The sequence below is a fragment of the Cololabis saira genome, chromosome 16 (genome assembly GCF_033807715.1).
Source record: "Cololabis saira isolate AMF1-May2022 chromosome 16, fColSai1.1, whole genome shotgun sequence".
NCBI classification, from domain to species: domain Eukaryota; kingdom Metazoa; phylum Chordata; class Actinopteri; order Beloniformes; family Belonidae; genus Cololabis; species Cololabis saira.
The window spans coordinates 41847642-41868940 of NC_084602.1; the positions used below are offsets into that span (position 1 = coordinate 41847642).

Below are 21299 nucleotides of genomic sequence, written 5' to 3' on the forward strand. Positions count from 1 at the left end.
CCTGCCTGTTTCCGCCTCTTTCTGCTTGTTTCTTCCTGTTTCTTCCTGTTTCTTCCTGTTTCTGCCTGTTTCTGCCTGTTCCTGCTTGTTTCTGCCTGTTTCTGCTTGTTTCTGCCTGTTCCTGCCTGTTCCTGCCTTGTTTCAGCCTGTTTCTGTCTGTTTCTGCTTGTTTCTGCCTTGTTTCCGTCTGTTTCTGCCTGTTTCTGCCTGTTTCCGCTTGTTTCTGCCTGTTTCTGCCTGTTTCTGCTTGTTTCTGCCTGTTTCTCCCTTGTTTCTGCCTGTTTCTGCTTGTTTCTGCCTGTTTCTGCCTGTTCCTCCCGGTTTTTGCTTGGATCTGCCTTGTTTCTGCCTGTTTCTGCCTGTTTCTGCTTGTTTCTGCCTGTTTCTGCCTGTTTCTGCTTGTTTCTGCCTGTTTCTCCCTTGTTTCTGCCTGTTTCTGCCTGTTTCTGCCTTGTTTCTGCCTGTTCCTGTCTGTTTCTGCCTGTTTCTGCCTGTTCCTGTCTGTTTCTGCCTTGTTTCTGCCTGTTTCTGCTGGTATCCTGGTATCATCGTATCCGATCTGGACTCGTTAACCACTGCGACGCGGGTTAATGGCGTCGGTCCTGCAGGCGGCGATAAGGCCTCCCCTGGAGACGGGGGGGGCCTCGGGGGCCCCTCGTTTTCCACCCAATCACCACATGGCAGGTGTTTTTATATCTGTCCCTTTGTGCGCGGCGTTTTTCCGCAGCCTTGTGCTTCAATTGCCTCCGCAGCTGCACCGACCAGAATTGATTTCTATTAAAAGAAAAGCTGAGGGTTTTCCAACGTGCAGGACTCGTGGGGGGGAATTCCCACCGCCGAATATTCACCTTCAGCTGCTCCGACGGGGCGGAAGAGGTGGAAAAACTCTCCCCGTGCCTTTAATTACGGCTCGGCATCGATCGCTGTTCCAGCTGCTGAAGAGACACAATCATCCCATCCTTAGAAGATAATCAATGCCCGCTGGAATGAGAAACTTTTCCTGTAATTAATTCAGATCACAGCTAATTTGTTCTACTGTTTTTTCTATCTCTCCTTTATCTCTCACTTTCCGGCGTTTCTTTTAACCTCAACACAAATATGGAATTTACATTCCATTTGGAGCGAAACCAAATCCCCCAGCGAGCAAACAAAAGGCCCGCGGATCTGGAATGTAAAGATTAGTTTTCCTTCTTTATCTCTCAGTGCTGGGCGGAGGTTTGGGTGAGAGGGTGAGGGTGAGAGGGTGAGGGTGAGAGGGTGAGGGTGAGAGGGTGAGGGTGATGATGATACTCATGTTTACGGTTGCATTTCATTTCATTTCATTCGTTGTGCTGCAGGGGGTGCGTGGTGGTTGTGTAGTGGTTGTGTAGTGGTTGTGTAGTGGTTGTGTAGTGGTTGTGTAGTGGTTGTGTAGTGGTTGTGCTGCAGGGGGTGTGGTTTAGGGTTTAGGGTTGTTAATAAACCTTTGGAGATGGGGCCGTTTGGCAGGGATTTTGACATAAAATGTCCTTAAATCGCAGCTTCATGAAATTTGAATATGTTAAAGTCCACAGCGTGCCGACTCGGGGAACATGTGTACCATGTCTCTACGATAACCTGTTGCCTAGCAACAAGCGTCCAAAGTCAAATGAAAATAAAAAAAAAAAAGAAACGTAAATATCGCAAAAACTGTAATAATTAGCATAATGAGGTTGTAAAGTCCTTTAGTGCCAATCGGGCCGAGTGTTTGAAAGTTTGAACGATGTCTTTACAATAAAGTTCTGCCGAGCAATAAGCGTCCGAATTCTCGCCTTTTCTTTTGCTTTTTGGCATCTAGCGTTGCCACGGTAACACTTTTGGCTGAGAAAAGTAACGCCCATCAAGGCACCATGGAGACGCATCCAACGATGTCTGCCATGCATGGGTGCACGTTGCAGTTCGGGCCGTATTATCGGACGAAAAAAAGTGCGCAATAATAAGAATAAATAGACACAAAATTCCCCGGAAATGTTGAAGTGCCACGGGACAACTGCCGGATGATTGCGACTTTGATGACATTCCCTATATCAAACCATTCAAGTTATTGCAGAAAATAGGAACTATCACATATCAACCAATCAGAAGAAGGGGTGGGGCTAATTTGCACCAATTATGGTCAAGGACTCAATACCGAGTCCAATGACACCACCCACGACTCTCTACGTTAAACCATTCAAAAGTTATCGGAATATCACATATCGGCCAATCAGAAGAAGGGGTGGGGCTAATTTACACCAATGAAGGTCAAGGACTCAAAACCGAGTCCGATGACACCACCCACGACTCTCTATGTCAAACCATTCAAAAGTTATAGCACTGCAGTGCGAAGACAGAGTGAGATTCTTTTGAAGAAAACGTTTGATTACATTACAGTGAATGGGGACTGAGACAGGTATTGGCGCCGCTCTAGCCCCCCCCCCCGTTGAAATTTTGTGCATACTCCGCCTGTCAAAGTCACATTTTATGAATCCCAACATCTATGTCTACATTCTGACCAAAGATTATTTGTTTCCTTTTTACGGTTTGGCCGTGAGCTCGAGCTACAAATAAAAATGTAGTGATTTCCAGTCCTCGCTTGAGTGCTCATATCTTGAAAAGTTTACATCTTAGGAACAACCTGTTTGGTGTTTCGTAGAGAACAGAAGTTTTCCTTCGTTTTGAAGTTTGAATAACATTTCTACGTGCAAGTATGAGAAAGTTAGGTGATAGTTTTTGCACTTCGTTCGAAAACTATTTGTGGGATCGCTATGAAAATCCACAGGACTGTAGTTAAATTCAGGGCCTACAACTTTCTAAATCGGTTCAGAATTTTTCGAGTAACGGTGTGCGAGTGGTGAAGCCTCAAAGTTCTCCCAATGCGTTCCGGATGGCCCAAAAGTGCACGTTTTCGCACGTTGCGCAAAAACCTGCGCACCAATCGCTAATAAAAGTCATACCACTCGATTTCCGCTTAAGGCGCACGTTTCTACGTTTTTACTTTTCGCGTTTTCTCAAAGCTGCGGGACTAGTTACGCACCAAAGTTTTTACGGAAGAATAAATAATAAGCCTGATCAATAATAAGAGTGACTCTGGCTGCGCCGTGGCACTAACTAAAGCTGCAAGCAGCGATGGACGGGCCCTCGCGCTTGCAATTTTCACCAATAAAGGTCAAAGACTTAAAACTAAGTCCGATGACACCACCATGACTCTCTATGTCAAACCATTCAAAAGTTATGGCAGAAAGTAGGAACTATCACCTTATCCAAGTGTCTCTCCTTCAGTCTGCTGTGCAGAGGTGTCTTCACCTTCAACAAAACAATTCATGCATTAAGTATTTTTGTATTTATTTTGATACAGACATAAATAGTGGTAGTTCCTGCTGCGTGGGGTCACAGTGCTTTTGGCATAAATAACAGACCAAACCTTCCTCAGTTTGCCTGAGCAGGTAAATCGGTTCAGCCACCGTTTGTCAAACCCACTGGCTCTGTGTTTTTGAGAAGATCTGTAAAGATGAATAAAAAGTCATGTTTAAATCACGTTGGCTTCGCGTTGATATGCTCCTAATGACTTGAAACTGACTAACGTTCCCCTCGCCTCGCCAACTCGTCCTGTCCTGCACTCGGACTCTCGCTATCACCTTTCATGCACATTTGTGCACGACTTTCAGCCCTGACAAAATTGCCGCATCTCGTCAGTAACACGATTTATTACTTTTTAACTGCCTGTAACGTTAATTGTCGGCACCGTTTCACCTGCACTCTTGCTTCTCGAGGTCGCTTTTTAAAGTACCGTATTGGCCTGAATATAAGACAAATAAACAAGACATGCTCGGATGCAAAAGAAACAATATTTACCTGTTTGAACAGCCAGGGAAAACCAGGACTCCGATTTTTAATACAATAACTAGCGGGAAAAATGCAGAAAATAATTCTCGAGATTTCTTCGTCTTCGTCTTCGTCTTCTTCTTCTTCTGGTGCATGTCGTTGATACAGCGCCTCACAGCGGCGTAATGCTGCAACTGCAGTCAAAATAACATCCATCCAGTCCAACGCCTGCCAGAAAATAACAATTTTCATGACGTGGGAGTTTTGGGAGCTGGGGAGCCACTGGCTAACGGTTGCAACAGGCCTCGTGTTTCAAATGTCAATTTGTGAGGCCGACCTTTAAAATAAAAATGATTACACCCCGTCAGGTGTTTTATCACTGCTCAGGAGTCGATACGGCTCTGAGTCGCTAAAGTGATGGCAGGTAGTCGTTGGAAGACGACTGATGATACAGATGTTGTTGCTTTATATCATTTACCTGATGACGTTCATGGTTGTCCTGGACGCTAACCAGCTAACTATGGAGACCAAAACTGTAAACATGTCTTTATTCACATTTTAACATGGAGTCTAAGTGAGGGAGCAGGAACTGCCGACTCGCTGCACAAACCACAGCCATCTCCGTGTTATTTATCCAACTGTGTCCGTATTTATTTTCCTCCAACGCCGGACAAACAAAGTCAAAAGCAAGGCGAGATATTCACTCTCAGTTTGTAGATATTTCAAGCGGTCAACAAAAAATCCATGTAGCCGCCGCGGTGAACAGGTGAATATTCATCCATTCATTCATTACTCCAATCACCCGCTTGTAGACGTCAACAAAGTCGGGGAGCTGCGTGACGTCATCGTGTCATAATTAACCGGTTATATCTTCAAAACTAAAGCAGCACAAACTACATTTCTTTCTGCATAAACCAGCACTAACGCAGCACAAACAAACTAGACCGTTTTGGTTCATTTTGGATAAAGTCGGGGGGCTGCGTGAACTCAGAATGACCTTTGAAATATAACGTGATATCTTGAAAACTAAAGCAGCACATCCGTCCATCCAGCCGTTCGTCCGTCCAGCCGTTCGTCCGACCGGCCGTTCGTCCGTCCAGCCGGCCGTTTGTCTGTCCCAACATGTCCACGACGTGCGTCTGAAGTGTTTGGTGAGATGTTTGAGAGGTGGAGAACTCCACCACTGATTTCCTCCTGAACCTTCTGCCTCCTCAGTTTATCCAAAATATCCTGAATCATCCCGTTAAGTAATCCACTAATCCGCCGCTCCGCTCGCCTCACCTTCGGGGTATTAAATTAAAGGAGTCGTACTCGTCCTCTTGGATTAACGTGTCCACTGATGAATGAATACGTTTTTGAGTCGATCCGTCGTGAAGTGAATGTGGAGAGTTTGGGAGCAGAGCCGGGATCTTTGATTAGGGCGACTCGTATCGAGCTGAATGATCGTTGACCGGCGGCTTTTATTAAATATTTACGGGGCCGCTATCTTCATTAGGCCTGTGTTGAAAAAAATCTAAATCGATTCTCATATTAATTCCTAAAAATCGATTTGTATGTCTAAAGATCGATTTTTAATTTTTTTGGGGGGGAAACAGCACTTGTTCTCTATAGCTGATATAACATGAATTACTCCTATGTGGGATCAATAAAGTTCTTATTTTTGCCATCTGAGAAAATTAAATATATTATATTTGGTGCCTAACTGTTTCCCAAGTATATTAGTGCGTGTGTGAATGAATAAATGAGACGTAAAACGTACATTTCTTTGTAGAAAGGCGCTTTATGAAAATAAGTCAATTTACTTGTATTAGTTTACAGTCTTGAACATCCAATATGGCGGCGACGTTGACGTATCGCAGCAGCTCCATGGTTTTACCCAGAATCCCCTGCAGCAGCTCCATGGGAGGAGGAGGAGACATGTCTATGGTTTTACCCAGAATCCCCTGCAGCAGCTCCATGGAAGGAGGAGGAGTCATGTCTATGGTTTTACCCAGAATCCCCTGCAGCAGCTCCATGGGAGGAGGAGGAGACATGGATATGGTTTTACCCAGAATCCCCTGCAGCAGCAGGTCCTCCGCTAGCCGGCCGCTGGGCCAGCTCGTTCCATGTTCTGTTGCCTCAGAATTAAAGACTAATGAACATCAGATCGACCTCCGCCTGCTCGTTAGCTTGTTAGCGCGCCACCGACGCCCCGCGGGGCCCAATTACGCCAACACTCGGGACATTTAATGCATCTCAAGTCAAATTACTTCTAACTTCATTTTCCAGTCGCTCCACTTGTGATTGGCCTGACTAAAGAAACACGCTTCAATGATCGCTTCAATCATCGCTTCAATCATGGCAGGAGGAAACGGTCCTGAAGACGAACCCGTCCTCACACGTTTACTCCCAAAGATTCACTTTTATACCCGGAGGATTCCTAAACTGTTAAAGTTAACATTCAGACTCCTACATTTCTCTATAATTATATAACTTATTGTTCAAATATTCATTTATATAACCATATATCCCTCAGTCTGACTCTATGAAGAGGACATAACTTAATTTATAAGTGCAAGTAAGTAATAAGTAAAAATTAACAATAGTAATAACTAGAAAATTTCCTCACAGAAATTTCAAGAGTGCCACGGCGGGCTGCTGCCCATCTGTGTACATTGCTGCATTTTTCAGCAATAAAGGTGAAGGACTGACACCGTACGTGTGTGTGTGTGTGTGTGTGTGTGTGTGTGTGTGTGTGTGTGTGTGTGTATATATATATATATATATATATATATATGGTCAAAGGTCAGGGGTCAAATTTCTCCATTTTCCAGGTTAAAGTATATGAAGTCTGTTCTGACTGGGTCATGTGACCAGTCCTGGCTGAATGAGTCAGCAGGTGAATTCTGGTTACCACGGCAACAAGAACCTCTCTTCAGAACCTTCCGGTTTGGCTGTGAGAAAAACCCAGATTTTGGCATCTGACAAGTTCTCAAATAACTCTGATTTGTGAGAAAACCGTAGCTCGTAGAAGAAAAACAAAAACATTGTGAGAGACACAGAACCCGGCAGATTCTGACAATCTTAATTTTATTCAGATATTCCTTAAAATGTGTGAGTAAGCTCAGTGCGAAGACAGAGTGAGATTCTTTTGAAGAAAACTTTTGATTACATTACAGTGAATGGAGACTGAGTCAGGTATTCGCGCCGCTCTATCCCCCCGCGTTTAAATTTTGTGCATACCCCGCCTGTCAAAGTCACATTTTATGAATCCCAACACCTATGTCTGCATTCTGACCAAAAAATATTTGTCTCGTTTTTACGGTTTGGCCGTGAGCTCGAGTTACAAATACAAATTAAGGCACCCGCACTCTAGATTTGACAAAAAAGTGATTTCCAGTCCTTGCTTGTGTGCTCATATCTTGAAAAGTTTACATCTTAGGAAAAAACGTGTTTTTGGGAATAACTTTGGGAAAAATGGGAATTTCAACACCAAAAGTCATAGCACACTATTCCCGATAGAGACACACGTTTTGATATATGATTCGCCTAGGTCCTCCGAAATCTGTAGGATGAGTAGCGAACCGAAATCTGTCCGGAAAATGAATAATAATAAACGTCAGATGGACTATTGTTATCCTGCACTCCTCCTCCATTGCTATGGCATAGCTATGGAGGAGGCGTGCTTCTTGGCGCAGCCGTGGCACTAATAACGAGGCGACTCCAGGAAGCTGGACGGGGTTGACGGACAGCAAACGTCACAAATGATGACGAAGGCGAACGCTTTGGGGCTGATTGTTGGTTTCAGTTCAAATTATTAATAATTATAACAACTATGGAGCCAACGCTGTTAACCGAAGTCAAATTCCCTGTTTGATACGTTCAAATTAAAGCTGATTCTGATTGTGATGTTGCTGCTTGGCCTCGTCTGTATTTTGTTGAACATGCAAACGCCGCTGGCGTCTGCATGGACCGTGAAGTGTTGAACCGGTTGCATGACAGAAAACATGCAAGTGATACGTGTGTCTCTAACGCTGGTTTGTTTGCTTGTTTTTCTCTCTTTCTCTCTCCACTCCAGAGGTCGGCAGCAAAACTCCAGGTGAGTGAACATTAAAACCTCATAAAACCTCCCCTGCTCGTGAAGCCGAGCGTCGCGGCGATCGTCCGCTCCGCTTCGCAGGATAAAGACTTAGCGGGATAATTGTCCCTAAGTAGAAAATGCTGCACCTTTTGAACCTGTTTATCTGGAGTTTGGGAGTCAGGACAGTTTAGGTTTTTATCAGAGACCATCCTCATCTTAATTTAATGGAAACTTTTAGACATCATTAAAGAGCATCTTGTTTGTGATAAATTACATTATTATAATACCACTTCTGACCACAAGGGGAGAATTTAGATTTCCTGTGTTGACTAAAGAGATATGAGTGGGGACGGTAATTAGGTGCTTGGGGAAATTCAGGACTTTGAACCCGTAACTCGCTGTTGGGGGTTAAGTTCTGTATGGAAGAGTTTCAGGGCAATGCAGGAGAAAAAATATCTGAGAGGGGAAGATTTGCGCAGGTAGGTGGAAGCAGCAGCGGGATGACCGGGGAGGGGGGGGGGGGGCGGGACCGCAGGCCAGAACACAGCTCCCGAGGCTCCGGCCTGCAAACATGCACAAAAGAGAAAAAAGGGGGGCCGGCACAAGAAACTACAGGAACGATGGACAAAAATGATAGCTATGAGATATTTATAATAAATAAAAATGGAAATGGAGAAGAGAGGAAGGGAAGAGGAGAGGAGAAGAAGGGTGAGAGGCACCGCCCAGCGGATCATGTCGGTGCCCCCTGCAGCATAGGCCTATAGCAGCATATCTACCACCAAGCTATATTTGAGACTAACTATTATAGTCTTGTTCTATAGCTGCAACTATGACTACTGACTCTAACACACTAGAGTTTACACTACCTAGAGATTTACCAACACCAGCTAGAGGTTTACTAAACACTAACTATAGGCTTTACTAAACAGAAAGGTTTTAAGTTTAGTTTTAAAGGTGGAGGTGGTGTCAGCCTCCTTAACCCAGATTGGAAGTTGGTTCCATAGTAATGGTGCCTGATAGCAGAACGCCCGCCCTCCAAATCTACATTTAGATACTCTAGGAACTACCAGTAAACCTGCACCCTGAGAGCGGAGAGCTCTGCAAGGAACATAAGGCACTATCAGGTCTTGTAAATAATGCGGAGCTAAGCCGTTTTGGGCTTTATACGCAAGTAATAAAGTCCCTGTGGGATTAATACTCAACAACCATTGGCTCGTCCGTGTTTGAGGGACGGGGCTTAAAAGTTTGACACGTAAACATCAGAGCAGGGATGAGGATGAGCAGCAGAATTTATTTAATCTCCAGAATTCACTGCGTTATCGACAATAATGTTCCCCACTGGTTTCTGCTGCTGCAGACGAACCCGGGTCTCGTGAGATGTCAGTTCAGGTGAAATCAGATCTCTGATCTCTGATCTTTGATCTCTGATCTCAGTGTGATTTGTCCAGAACTTCCTGCTCAGACTCAGGAAGTTTTCCAGGCGTGTGTTTTGTGTTTTAGATGTCATGGTTTTTCCTGCAGGAGAAACATGTTTCATCTCGATACTCCCGAGTATTGACTCAGTGTTTCTGTCCTCTTTTCTTTTCCTCTTTCCCTCCCTCTTCTCCTCCCAAGGCCTCGCTCATATGATGGCAGAACAAGGTACGACTCTTCACCTCTTCCTCTTCCTCGCCGTTTCTGCTGCATGTCTTGTTTGTGTTTGGAAAAAGCTTGATTTTTATTTGTGTAAAAATGAAGTCATTGTGTTTTTCTGTGTCAACCAATATTTAAAAGCTTTTACACATAAAACCTTCATCTTTTCTTGCCAAAGAAAAGTCTAACAGGCGATAATAATCTACTTTTGTCAATAACTATTTCGTCTCCAACTCTACATAAATGATTCCAAGACGTGAGTCATGTGACTAATGTCGACTTTAGAGGGAAAAACCAGCTAGCTGCTTAAGAAAAGAAAATTAGTTGCTAAATTGACTTGTCTATTTCCTATTTAACTAGTTCGACCTGAAGGATAAATTAATGACAATAACGAAGCCTAAAGCTGGAGATTGTAACATTACAGCTCGGCCTAACGTTACTCCTTCCACGTCTGACGAGGACAAAGTTTCATCAACCGTAAACACATGGAGCTAAAAACCCAGTCAGGAATTGGAGAATAAGGAGATAGAAGCAGAATAAAACACATTCAACAGTTATTAGAAACCAGGCTTAAAACTTGACAAAGAAAAAATCTGAATTCCCAGCGGGTCCTGCTCTTTTTCTCCCCTGCTATTGGCTGCAGGAGCTGTCACTCATAAAACCACTCCCCCTGCAGGAGCTGTCACTCATAAACCCACGCCCCCTGCAGGGAGCTGTCACTCATAAAACCACGCCCCCTGCAGGGAGCTGTCACTCATAAAGCCACGCCCCCTGCAGGAGCTGTCACTCATAAAGCCACGTCCCCTGCATGAGCTGTCACTCATAAAACCACGCCCCCTGCAGGTTTGTCAAGGATTTAAACTAACTGTTGAGACTAAAGTCAGACTGTAAAGATGTGAAGCAGCACAAATATCTCAGTTATGAGAGTAACATTTAAACATAAATAACTCTCGTATTTAGAACAAACGTCTCCAAACTGAGCCGCATGTAACTTCCTTTCATTTTAAACACTCACATTTCAAGTCGTTGTTACGATTTTATTTCAAAGCTGGAAAAACAATTAAGCTTTTTGGTTGACTTGACACAGAAAAACATAATTTGATGTTGTGATATGTGGAATTTTTAAAACAAATATTTGAAGTTTGCAGTGATTTCAGAACCGATGGAATCAGATTAACTTTATTAACGGTATTGTTTTTACTGTAAAGACGGTGGATCTGCTGACCCTTCAGATCTGATCAACTATCCACAATCTGATCAACTATCCACAACCTGATCAACTATCCACATCTGATCAACTATCCACAATCTGATCAACTATCCACAATCTGATCAACTATCCACAATCTGATCAACTATCTGATCAACGATCCACAACCTGATCAACTATCTGATCAACTATCCACAATCTGATCAACTATCCACAATCTGATCAACTATCCACAATCTGATCAACTATCTGATCAAATATCCACAACCTGATCAACTATCCACAATCTGATCAACTATCCACAATCTGATCAACTATCTGATCAACTATCCACAATCTGATCAACTATCCACAATCTGATCAACTATCCACAACCTGATCAACTATCCACAATCTGATCAACTATCCACAATCTGATCAACTATCTGATCAACTATCCACAATCTGATCAACTATCCACAATCTGATCAACTATCCACAATCTGATCAACTATCCACAATCTGATCAACTATCCACAATCTGATCAACTATCCACAATCTGATCAACTATCCACAATCTGATCAACTATCCACAATCTGATCAACTATCCACAATCTGATCAACTATCCACAATCTGATCAACAAATCTGATCAACTATCCACAATCTGATCAACTATCCACAACCTGATCAACTATCAACAATCAGACACACAAGTGCAGGTTTTGTGTCCAAAGTTTAGTTCCCTGTGGTTTAATAGATAAATGAAGGGGTGTCTCGTTGGGGTCTGATCTACTTCCTGTTGGGGTCTGATCTACTTCCTGTTGGGGTCAGATCTACTTCCTGTTGCCTCTTTTGGGTTTATTTTTGCACTATAAACAATGGTCAAGATGAAAAGGTGATGCTTTTATTTTTCACCATGATCAGATGATTTTTATTAAACTTTTACACCAAAGAAACCTCCAAACTAAACTGTGACGAGAAGCCGGTTCTGGTCCGACTCTTTCATCGGTTCTGATTTCACTGCTGCAGATGTTCTGATGTTCATCACTTCATCACTGACTCGTGTTCTTCCTCCTCCTCCTCTTCCTCCTCTCTTCCTCGTTGGATTCTCTCGTCTCCTCCGGGTCTTCCAGCTAAAAGCAAAGGTACAGCTTTTTCCAAATCTTTCCTTTTCCACCTGTATGAAAAGCGCCGCTTGCTCCGTGAGTGAGACGCCTCGGCGCCGTGTCCATGTTTTCATGTGTTTCCTGCTCTGTGTCTGATCTGTAACAGCTTAAAGTTGATGTTGCTATGAATAATATACTTCATGGGTGTTTTAACTGTTTCAACTCTGAGTGTCTTCTACGTAACATTCATTATTTGTACCGCTGTGAATGGGTCATTGTTCTGAATTGCATCGAATTTAGCCGTTTCATTGCTGGTTTTGTGATTTTCCATTGATACATTTAGGGACTGTCAGAATTCTGAAATTGACGATTATTTCTCCATATCCACTGGTGCGTTCAGGAACAATGGGAATTTACTGGATTTGGCGAGAATTGACCTTTGTAGTTTCTTTCTACGTGTTGGAATTTTGATAATCCTTACACCATCTTGGTATTTTCCATTGGTCTACATCGGATTTCTGCGTTGTTAGATTGCATACCCTTTATTGTTTATTTGAATATATATATATATATATATATATATATATATATATATATATATATATATATATATATATATATATATATATATATATATATATATATATATAGGGAGACAGCTGTGGGAAAGAAGCTGTTCCTGCACCTGGTGGTCATTTTTATATTATATATTATAATAATTGGCGAGCCAGCTAGGAGCTCGTGTTAAAACTGCAGCATACTCTTTCGAGTCTTTGGTTTGGAGTGACAGAGAAGTGGAGTTACTTTTAAGTGTGACGTTAGAATATAAAACAGGTAAAATACAAGAAAATATTGACGGTTACAAACTAATTGTAACCACAGGTGTCACTCATGACGCTGGTGACGTTTCTGTCTCATAATGTGACGTTCTGAAGCCTAAATGTCCGTTTCTCTCCGTTTACAAGCAAACGTGAAGACGGAGGTTTTAAAAATCTACACTTTGGCCGGAGTTTTCAGAAATTATGGTTTTTGGAGACTTTGAGCTTCGTTTTCCTGTAAACGAATGAACAAAACGCATGAAAACACCAGCGTTTTTAATACGTGGAAACGTGGCCTTATTTAGGCAAGTTTATTTGTACAGCACAATTCATCACAAAGTCATTCAGAATCAGAATCAGAATCAGAATCAGGTTTATTTGTCCAGGTCGGGTCAGACAAGACATGGAATTTGCTTCGGTTATTTTCGCTCACTCTACAGTAAATAGGTAAATAGGTAATAGACAAATGACAGCTCTTATTAACATACAATCTTTAAAAAGTGAAAGGTGCAGCAGAATGAGGTAGATATGATTATTGGACGGTGCAATTCAAAGTGCTTTACATCGGGAGAACTGACTCTGAGCTGAGCTGGATCAAAATTGAGCAGGAACTGACAAACCCCTACAAGCCTTTAGACGTTTTCTCACTTGGGCCAACTTCTGATGGACAGGACTACTTCTCAAACCCGGTGCTAGCACATTCTAGAACTGTTTGGAGAGAAGTGCATAGAATGTGTGGCACATCACATCTAAGACAAACATATGCATCTATATGGTACAACACTGCAATACGTGTTGGGAAAAAGACTGTTCACTGGAATCAATGGCTTATGAAAGGAATATGTAATGTGGGTGACTTGTACTCTGGTAGAGTGTTTATCTCTTTTTCTGAACTTAAGCAAAAATACAACTTGGAAGATAAAGGACATTTTTGGAAGTTTTTACAAGTCAGAGACAGTATAACTAAGGGTCAATTCCCACAAGACAAGAATCCGGTGGTGACATTTTTGGAACTACCTGACACAACTCACAGGGCAGCTGTGTTTTACATAATCTTTAATGGGTTAAAGGGAAATATATGTCAAAGTCTGAGATGTATCTGGCAGAAAGACATAGGGTGTGAACTGAATGATGAAACCTGGCTGAGAATATTAGCAAATTCAGGAAAACGTATAAAGGAAGCCAGAGGGAAATTTACCCAGTACAAATTAATACATACCGTATTTTCACGACCATATGGCGCACTGTGTGGAAAGGCGCACCCTCAGTTTTGTGTGTCATTTTTGGTTTTAAAACACACATACGGCGCACCGACCCAAAAGGCGCCGTCTACAGAGACGAGCTGCACACACACGCGTTGCAAAACACACACGCGCTAAAAATAGAGCAGAAGCAAAACTTAGTTTGATATTTTATTTCACTTTTCACATCAATCAAACCCTTCAAAGGTTCATATTCTGTTTCTGCATTAAAGAATTTAAAAAAACCACGGGTCGCCGCACATAAACCTGTCTCAGCCACCAGCCCTTTTCATTTCACTCTGGCTGGAAAAGTCTGTTTAGGCAACGCTTTTCTTTTAAAAATCACCATAGCCGGCAGTTTCTGTCCATCAGCGTGGCAGGCAAGCACAAGAGTAAATACACTTTTCATACCCCGTTGTGCTGCGGATCCCGACCGCGGCGGTCCCGGGTCCCACTCCGCCCCCCCCCCGCGCTGGACCGGGTCCGCTCCCCGTCTGCTCCCTCGCGCTGGACCGGGTCCCGGGTCCCGCGTCCCGCGTCCCGGGACTCGGGACCAGGGAAAATTCAGACGCTTATTGCTCGGCCGAACTTTATCGTAGAGACATCGTTCAAACTTTCAAACACTCGGCCCAATTGTCCCTAACCGACCGTACAACCTTATTATGCCAAGTATTACAGTTTTTGTGATATTGACCTTTCATTTTTTTTTTTTTTTTCCGTTTGACTTTGGACGCTTGTTGCTAGGCAACAGGTTATCGTAGAGACATCGTACAAATGTTTCCCGACTCGGCACGCTGTGGACTTCAACATACTCAAATTTCATGAAGCTGGGATTTAAGGAAATTTTATGTCAAAATCCAGGCCAAATGGCCCCATTCATTCGGATGGACTTTTTTACCATGGTGAAAAAAAAACCTATCCGTTAACATAGCCTGAACCGGAACATGCACCCATGCACGGCATACATCGTTGGATGCGTCTCCATCGTTCCTTGATGGGCATTACTATTCTCAGTAAAAAGTGGTACCGTGGCAACGCTAGACGCCAAAAAGCAAAGAAAAAGGCGAAAATTCGGACGCTTATTGCTCGGCCGAACTTTATCGTAGAGACATGGTTGAAACTTTCAAACACTCGGCCCGATTGGCACTAACGGACCCTACAACCTCATTATGCTAATTACTACAGTTTTCGCGATATTGACCTTTCATTTTTTTTTTATTTCTGTTTGAATTTGGACGCTTGTTGCTAGGCAACAGGTTATCGTAGAGACATCGTACAAATGTCCCCTGACTCGGCACGCTGTGGACTTCAACATACTCAAATTTCATGAAGCTGGAATTTAAGGAAATTTTATGTCAAAATCCAGGCCAAATGGCCCCATTCATTCGGATGGGTTTTTTTTACCACGGTGAAAAAAAAACCTATCCGTTAACGTAGCCTGAACCGGAACATGCACCCATGCACGGCATACATCGTTAGATGCGTCTCCATCTTGCCTCGATGGGCATTACTTTTCTCAGTCAAAAGCGTTACCGTGTCAACGCTAGATGCCAAAAAGCGCGCCCCATTAATAACTATTGGGAGCACAGGAATTAATGAAATACAAGCGTAAAAACACCTCAAACTGACATAGAACCACCCTAAACACAACCACTACAGCCCCAAACCAAAGCAGCAAGAGGGGACGAATGGGCGGTAGGGCATGCCCATATCAAAATTTCCAGAAATTTTCTAGTTTATGTTGGAAATGTCAAGAAGAGACCGAACATACCTACATGCTATTTGGGAGTGTAAACACATTAAACCATTCTGGGAAAAAGTAGCTGAACACATAGGGAAGTGGATAGGGTCAATAATACCAGTATCACCAAGAGTGTGCCTACTGGGAGACCAAACAGAGCTGCCTAACATACCAAAATGTCACCTTGTAGTGATAAAGTTAGGGGCTGTTACAGCTGCTCGAATAATTCTCAGAGTGTGGAAAAGCTCAGCCTCCCAGGAGATCAAGAAATGGATCGAAGTAATGTTAGAGGTTGTATCATACGAACGCATGTTGGCCAGAATCAATGATGATGTTGATAATTTCAAGAGGTCGTGGGACCGTTTTCTCCTATGTACAGTAATGGTGTTACGACAGGGTGATGACTGCACTGATATGAAGGTAATTGAATGTCTGGTTGGTTGTTTCAAACATGAGCATTTGTTATGGGTTATTTTATGTTGAAAAAATACTGTCTGTTTATGTTTACATCTAAAAAAATATAAATAAAAACTTGAATGACAAAAAAAAAAAAAACGGTAATATTTTTGGGCCTGATTTAAAGGCCAGTCGGAGCAGGACGGAAAGACAAAGAAAAGCGTGATTATTATTGTGATTTTTCCGTATTCTTCTTCAGCTCCGTCGTTCATTCAGCCTGTAATTATTCAGTAATTATTCAGTCATGGTTTTCTTTGTGTTTCCGTCACGTCCAGCTGCTCGTCCTGGAATCAGCAGCAGTTTCAGACGCCGTCACACTTTATTATCCTCCTCGTCTCAGCGTCGACTCAGCGTTTAGTTTCACCTGATTCTGGTCGGAGCTGCAGAACTAGAGCTCGGTTTATCCAGAACATCGTTATCCCAGATCTGTGGATGAATGAATGAATGAATGAATTAATGAATGAATGAATGAATGAATGAATGAATGAATGAATGAATGAATGAATGAATGAATGAATGAATGAATGAATTAATTAATTGTTATTTATTAATGTGTCATACGCCTATAATGGCTTACGAGACACAGATACTTTACGCCAGCAAACAAACAAAAAAACAAACAAATAAATTCCACTTATACATTACAGATCATTTCTCAGTTTCCATATCATTTGTCCTTTATTTCTCTGTTTCCAGGGTCTTTATAAAAGTAGCTATAGAGAAAAACCTCCTCTCTGAAAAACCATTCCAACTTCATCCTCCGTCCAAAACAACTCACGTTTACAATCTGGCCTTTTCTGAAATAAAAGCTGCCGCTTCATCATAGAATGGACAATAAAACAAGAAATGAAGTTCATCCTTGTAGCACCCTATTATGTAATAATTTCCTGAAAATGTAATAACGCCTGAAAATGTAATAAAATTTGCACTTAACTCAATCGAAAATGTAATAAAACCCAATAATGTAATAACTTCACCAATAATGTAATAAAATATCCTGACTGATATTGTAATAACATTTTTACCGATAATGTAATACCTTATTAAATTATTGAGAATTTTTTACATTTTCAGGTGGCTCTTTTTTTTTTCTTCCAAAACTGATAATGTAATACTTGACAAATAATGTCATATATATGTTCATTTTCAGTCCAGAGTTCTACATTTTGTGTTTTAAGTATCTAAGAATGTTAATAATCTGGATTTAAACACCAGAATTATTATTGGGTTAAATTGCAGACTTTGAGTTCCATGTAAAAAATTCCCAATAATGTAATAAGGTATAACATTATTGGTAAAAAATGTTATTACAATATCAGTCAGGATATTTTATTACATTATTGGTGAAGTTATTACATTATTGGGTTTTATTATATTTTCGATTGAGTTAAGTGCAAATGTTATTACATTTTCAGGAAATTATTACATTATAGAAAATTATTACATTATAGGAAATTATTACATCATAGGGTGCTACAATCCTCAACAACATTTAAATCACAACCACGACATAATCTTTCCTCTTCAGGAACAGAGTTAAACCTGTTTCTACGGCCAGAAGGAGAATCTCAGTTCTAATTGATACATAATGATGTTTTTGATCGATCCAGGGGTGAAGTTGCATAAGGGCCGTGTTTGGGCTCGTTTGGGCTCGTTTCCTGTCACCTGGTCCAGTTCCAGCCGGTTTCTCTGCTGGTTCTGACCAGGCCTGTGTTGAAATAAATCCTTTTTCTGATTCTAAATCGATTCTCATATTCATTCCTAAAAATCGATTTGTATGTCTAAAGATTGTTTTTTTTGTTTTGTTGGACACCAGAATAACTGGTGCCATGTTTTTGCCTTTAAATATGTTTAAAGGTTTGAAAACATTAAAGTTTTCAGTTGTAATTGCATAAATTGTCTATATTTCATTACTTTATATTAAAGTTGCTTTCATCCACGGAAATTATGACTAAATATCGTCATCAACGAACCTTTATCACCTGAAGAAAACGAGGCGCAACGAAAATGCTGGTCATTTGATGATAACGATAATTAAATATATAATGCAATATCGTAGAGGAATAAAAACCAGACTAAAATATATCAAAATATATCAATATTTGACACGAGAAGCAACATTTTTCAATTTAAATGGATTTGGGTTTATGACTGAATCATTGAATTGACACATAAATGAGCTTAAACAACTAAATTGTGTTTATTTTGATAACTGAGTGTTAACATAAAGTGCAATATGAATAATAAGCGTCTTTGAGATGTTTTAAAAGAGCTGTATAAATAAAATTGATGATTATTATTATTATTATGATTGCATTGTCCACAAGGCGCAAACTTAAATTCAAGTTCAATTCACTATATTCAAGCTTTTTCAGGACGTTTTGTAAACTTTCTATGTCTTAAACACGTTTTTTTGGTTTAGTAAAATTAAAAAACAGCACTTTCAAGTACATTCCAGAAAAGTGGAAACTGAACATTAGAAAATAGTCTAAATATAATAGGATATATAATATATAATATCTGGGAGCGTCGTCGGTGCTTGGTATGAGGCGGTGGCTGAAGATCCGCTGATAGGAGCCACAACTGTGTTTTTATCCAGGTTTTAAAACTAAAGTTTCCGCCCGACGAACCATCAACGACTTCCCGTCGGTTTAGTTTCGGTTTAGTTTCCATGTTGTTTGTCGTGTTGTTTGTCGTGTTGTTTCTGTGCATCAGTGTTTTACGGGAAACTTACACCGGGAACAACGAGAAACGCTCCACACTGTTTGGATCGCAGAAGTAAATTGCGATTAAATGTTTTATTTTTTTTGTGGCATTATTTTTCTGTAATTAATTAATGGTAATTAACAGGATAAAGTCCCAGCCCGAGGAATAACACGAACCCAGTCTGGAGATGAAACTGTTCCATGGAGCCAATCAGATCCGACCAGTTGGTGTCATGTTGTCTCATATAAGCCTTTCATTTTTACTCATTTTCCTCAAATACGTTTTCTTTATTCTCAGTATGAATGTCACGTTTTCCACGGCCTGGATTTCCTGCTGAGCCACTTCCTTGTTGTTGCTTTCTTGCTTTTAGCACTTTAGTCCAGTCAACTCTCCCCATAGGGATGGATTTGTTGATGTTCGTTATATGATACCTCTGCTCTTCTTGTGTTTGTGTCACGGCTCAGACAGGAACGAGAACCCAAATACACAACACCAGGCAGATCAGAGTCCAAGAGGCTTTAATCAGGTCCAAGGCAGGCAGGGGTCAAACCGGGTAGTCAGGCAGGTCAGGCAAACAATCCGAAGGGGCAGGCAAAATCCAAAAAACCAGGAGTCCTGCAGGGTTACAGGCAGGCAGAAACAGAACAGGACAGGAAGGCTGGAAAGCGAGGCAAAAACACACGACGATCTGGCAACTGTTAAGAGGAAATGGGCCGGTATATGAAGGGAAACTGATGAGGGAAAGCAGGTGTGGAGCTGGGCCGGGGAAGCTCAGGTGAAGGGAATGAGGCTGATGAGGGTGGCAGGATCCAGATGACAGGAGAGTCAGTAACACAGTAAAAAAACCCTATGCAACTGTGACCATGACAATTTGATTTTTAGCTCTGCCTCTGCGTTGATTCTTCTCTCAGTCAAAGCTTGATAAAAAGCAGAAATAGATCCTTGTTATCTGTTTGTCTGATTTGATAATAACTCCAATCACCTCGTTGGTAGATTTGCTCGGTGAAACTACTGAATTCTGGTGGTTATTTACTGATAAACCTGCTGGTTATTTACTGATAAACCTGGATGAAGAACAGAGCTTTACTCCCATCCTTCCCTAAATCTATTCCTGTTCTCCATTTTTACTGGTTTGCTGATAGAAAACGGCCTTAGGGCTTAAATCCACACGTCAGTTCATGTTTCTGTCGGTGCAAACGGACAAAGAGGTTCCTCCCCTGGAGTCGGAGCAGCAAACATGTCCCTGGTCGGGACGGTGATGGAACAGTTGGGTGGACAGTTGTGTTTCCTGCGCTTGAACGAGTCCGGCCATCGTAGCCAGACGTCAGCGGTTCTGGGGGTTCTGGGGGAATAAAGCTGATCTTAACGTCCTGTTTGAGACACCGAGACCCGTTTCAGATGTTTCTGTGGTCACTGGATTGATCCCGGTTGGTTTGGTGTTTGAATTGATCCCGGTTGGTTTGGTGTTTGAATGGATCCCGGTTGGTTTGGTGTTTGAATTGATCCCGGTTGGTTTGGTGTTTGAATTGATCCCGGTTGGTTTGGTGTTTGAATTGATCCCGGTTGGTTTGGTAACTGAATTGATCCCGGTTGGTTTGGTGTTTTTATTGATCCCGGTTGGTTTGGTGTTTTTATTGATCCCGGTTGGTTTGGTAACTGAATTGATCCCGGTTGGTTTGGTGTTTTTATTGATCCCGGTTGGTTTGGTGTTTGAATTGATCCCGGTTGGTTTGGTGTTTGAATTGATCCCGGTTGGTTTGGTGTTTGAATTGATCCCGGTTGGTTTGGTAACTGAATTGATCCCGGTTGGTTTGGTGTTTGAATTGATCCCGGTTGGTTTGGTAACTGAATTGATCCCGGTTGGTTTGGTGTTTGAATGGATCCCGGTTGGTTTGGTGTTTGAATTGATCCCGGTTGGTTTGGTGTTTGAATTGATCCCGGTTGGTTTGGTGTTTGAATTGATCCCGGTTGGTTTGGTGTTTGAATTGATCCCGGTTGGTTTGGTAACTGAATTGATCCCGGTTGGTTTGGTGTTTTTATTGATCCCGGTTGGTTTGGTGTTTGAATTGATCCCGGTTGGTTTGGTGTTTGAATTGATCCCGGTTGGTTTGGTGTTTGAATTGATCCCGGTTGGTTTGGTAACTGAATTGATCCCGGTTGGTTTGGTGTTTTTATTGATCCCGGTTGGTTTGGTGTTTGAATTGATCCCGGTTGGTTTGGTAACTGAATTGATCCCGGTTGGTTTGGTGTTTTTATTGATCCCGGTTGGTTTGGTGTTTGAATTGATCCCGGTTGGTTTGGTGTTTGAATTGATCCCGGTTGGTTTGGTGTTTGAATTGATCCCGGTTGGTTTGGTAACTGAATTGATCCCGGTTGGTTTGGTGTTTTTATTGATCCCGGTTGGTTTGGTGTTTGAATTGATCCCGGTTGGTTTGGTAACTGAATTGATCCCGGTTGGTTTGGTGTTTGAATGGATCCCGGTTGGTTTGGTGTTTGAATTGATCCCGGTTGGTTTGGTGTTTGA

The 21299-nt window shown here is 41.9% G+C and overlaps 1 protein-coding gene across 1 annotated transcript in view; it reads left to right on the forward strand.

Moving 5' to 3' along the window:
• nrxn3a (neurexin 3a) overlaps positions 1 to 21299 on the forward strand; it is a 201267-nt gene that overhangs the window by 10874 nt on the left and 169094 nt on the right. The window contains exons 3-4 of the mRNA XM_061744148.1: positions 7880 to 7900; positions 9497 to 9523. Of these exons, the coding sequence (XP_061600132.1) occupies positions 7880 to 7900; positions 9497 to 9523 (48 nt within the window). The remainder of the gene's footprint in view (positions 1 to 7879; positions 7901 to 9496; positions 9524 to 21299) is intronic.